Source organism: Phaethon lepturus, unplaced genomic scaffold (assembly GCF_000687285.1).
Source record: "Phaethon lepturus isolate BGI_N335 unplaced genomic scaffold, ASM68728v1 Scaffold35168, whole genome shotgun sequence".
In the NCBI taxonomy this organism is placed as follows: Eukaryota; Metazoa; Chordata; class Aves; order Phaethontiformes; family Phaethontidae; genus Phaethon; species Phaethon lepturus.
The window spans coordinates 1-3,012 of NW_010560340.1; the positions used below are offsets into that span (position 1 = coordinate 1).

General features: G+C 41.4%; 1 protein-coding gene across 1 annotated transcript; it reads left to right on the top strand.

Moving 5' to 3' along the window:
- Positions 1-665: 665 nt before the first annotated feature.
- LAMTOR3 (late endosomal/lysosomal adaptor, MAPK and MTOR activator 3) lies at positions 666-2,864 on the top strand (the record flags this gene model as incomplete). The annotated part of the gene is made up of 3 exons (XM_010293643.1): positions 666-724; positions 1,635-1,768; positions 2,801-2,864. Coding segments are annotated over 3 exons (257 nt in total), but the record flags the coding sequence as incomplete, so codon positions are not given.
- Between the last annotated feature and the right edge of the window lie 148 nt (positions 2,865-3,012).

Below are 3,012 nucleotides of genomic sequence, written 5' to 3' on the forward strand. Positions count from 1 at the left end.
GGCCGTCGGGCCGCTTTCAAATTACGAAGGCGGTTATTATCTGAGCCCCGCCAGGCTGTGGGGAGCCGTTGGTTGCCAGCCCCATCCGCTGCTGGAGGGAGACGGCGAACTCGGCACACGCTTTTTGTCGTTCCAGTGAGCTGGAAGTAACTTGACGTGAAGCCAGCTTAACCTTTCCCTCGCTCGTTTGGACTGACCTGAAGCGTGCTCCTCGTGTCGCGAAGAGGAGCGGAAAAACGCATTCCCCGTGACTCGATTGCCTAATGCTTGATAATTCCCTTTTTGGTAATTGCCGGTTATTAGCATAATGAAGCAGCAGCCGTCTGAGGTTATGTGCAAATACGGCAGAACTGGCACTCGTTAAGTGAGGGGCAACATACAGAGACTCCTGCGTGACTAATGGAATTTGATGAGCAGCATTAGTCCTCTTTCTGAAGCTAAAAGTTCCATGCAATTTTCAGTGTTTTTATTTTATAGTTCTCTTTTTACTGCTTCGAGACCACCTGTACTAAAGAGAACAAGTCCCTTTCAATGAAATATTAGTGAAGGCATCAATTTTTTTCCATATTTTCCCCTTCCTTGCATATTTGTTCAGGAAGAAAGATCTTTGCTACTAATGGTTCTGTTTTTAAAATGGTGCCTCCTTTTTTTTTTTTTTTTTTCAGCATTGAAGGTCTTCATGCTATCGTAGTCTCAGATAGAGATGGTGTGCCTGTTATCAAAGGTAATTTCCAACTCCTCGCTCTGCACTGTGACTGAAATCCTGGTTGAACAGCAGGGGGTGGAAAAGTGCAGCAGAACCTTCTCAGGTTATGCTCCATAGCTGAATATCCAAAACTGAAGAATTAAATTAGACTTCAAGTTTAATAGTTGGTTATGTACCTCTTGAAGTTTATCCCTGTGTTTGTGTATATACAATGTCCTCAATAATTGTGGGCCACAGAAATTTTCATCAGTGAATAGGGTTGGAGTGGTGTAAGGTGCTTGTATCTTCAAGTCACTCATGGGCTGATACAAAGTGCTAGAGGGAGCTTACTGGTATTTTGTTGGCTTGGCTGGTCTGTGCTCAGAAGCAATTGCATCCAACTTTTACACATGTTATTTAATTTAGTTTGCTTTTTGGTGCTGTAATTTTTGTCATATCTCTGCAGTCTTTGTTTAAGATGTTTTTATGTTGTAGGCAAAGTTGTTGGAGAGTACTGATTAAAGTACTGCAGGTTTGTTTTGTTTGTTTTTAATGTCCCAAAGTACTTAAATGCCTAGTAGAACTTGCACATCTTCACTTGTTTTCATTCAAGTGACTGTGCCGGTAGTCAGTTCAAAGGCTGGAACTGGTGGAAACAGTGAGGGATGCAGAGCCAAAGTGACATCAGCACAGGCTGTGCATCGTAAAGGAAAAGACTGTTTCTTAGGCATGCTAGGGAGGACACTGGTATAATGAGCATTGATCATGAACAGAATATTAAATGATACACCGCTCACAAAATTACCCTGTACTTGCTGCGGAAGGATGCAAGATATGTTATGTGTTCCCCAACACCAGCTCTGTTTTTGGCAGAGCACTGGGCTGGATAAGGAGTTGTGATGCAGTCACAGATAACATGTAAAAATAAGAATCTTCTTGTTTGTTCCAGTTGCCAACGATAATGCTCCAGAACATGCACTGCGACCTGGCTTTCTGTCCACCTTTGCCCTTGCCACAGATCAGGGCAGTAAACTAGGACTTTCTAAAAACAAAAGTATCATCTGCTATTATAACACGTACCAGGTGAGTAACCTCAGTGTGGCCTCTTCTCAGTGATCTGAGCTGTTCCCGAGCAAGGGAGAGGTGGTTTGAATTCTGCTAGATTTCCACTTGGCTGCTGTTGAAGTATCTGTGTTTTATTTCTCACACCGCTTAAATGGCTAAGCTGAACTTTCGCACTATTTGTTAAGCTTCTCTTATAGTTCTCAAAACTGAGATTTACTGGTTGAAAATGGTGAATTTTTCTGAATGGGTAGTAATCAGGAATTTGCAGCAGGTGCTGCTCATATGCTCATCTGCCTTCAGAATCTGTTACAAAGGGTTTATGACAGTATTTGTTTGTCATTGGTGACACCTAAATTTAAATACACACATGCAGCCTACTTCATAGCTGATCTTGCTGCTAGTATGACTTTGAGGTAAGAAAGCTTTGAAATGCCACTTGTATTTTTCACAAACTGGTTGTGTCCTGAAAGCCGTCATCTACCCAGTTTCTGCTGTGTCTCAATTTCTAGTGGTCTTGAGAGTTTTTTTTATTGTGACTGCAGTAAACTGGCCAGCTGTTTAGCCTTCAAAATCTAGCTTTGGAAAATAAATGGGTGAATGAGTTGGTTTACACACGTTGAGTACATTGCTTTAATTCTCTTGATGCTACTAGTGTATTGTACTCAGGATTCCAGTTCTCAATTAATGGAAGAGGAGATACTGCTATATGCTGAAGAGTGTTTTAAAACAATAAACCTGCCTGCCCCTGTGTTGCCTGCAGAGAGTGTGGTCTTCGCAGGGTTTGTAGTAGGGTTGGATTTTGGGTGGATAACACTACAGGACATGGGAGGGAGGAAAATGCCAGGCTTTCCACGTGTGGCTTCCTGTACTGTGGTGTGAATTCTGTTGGTGTTTGTAACCATGAACGTGAAAAGTCAGTTCTGTGGCTCTTGCTGCTCCTTTACCCTTTAAAGTGAGGAGGAGGTTTATTCCAGAAAGAATTTGTGTGTCAGAGCTCAGACATCCAACATGTGTTGGTTGCTGGCTGAAGGCTGTTCTCTCTCCTTGCAGGTGGTGCAGTTCAATCGCTTACCTTTGGTAGTAAGTTTCATTGCTAGCAGCAATGCCAATACTGGTATGTCTTCATGTGTGTTTGAAATGTTGCAGTATTTTAAGGCCCAGGTGTTTAAATAATTACCCAAATTATTATAAATAATTTTATATAATATATTTATAAAAGTATATTATTATATAATATAATAATATTATATATGTATACAATA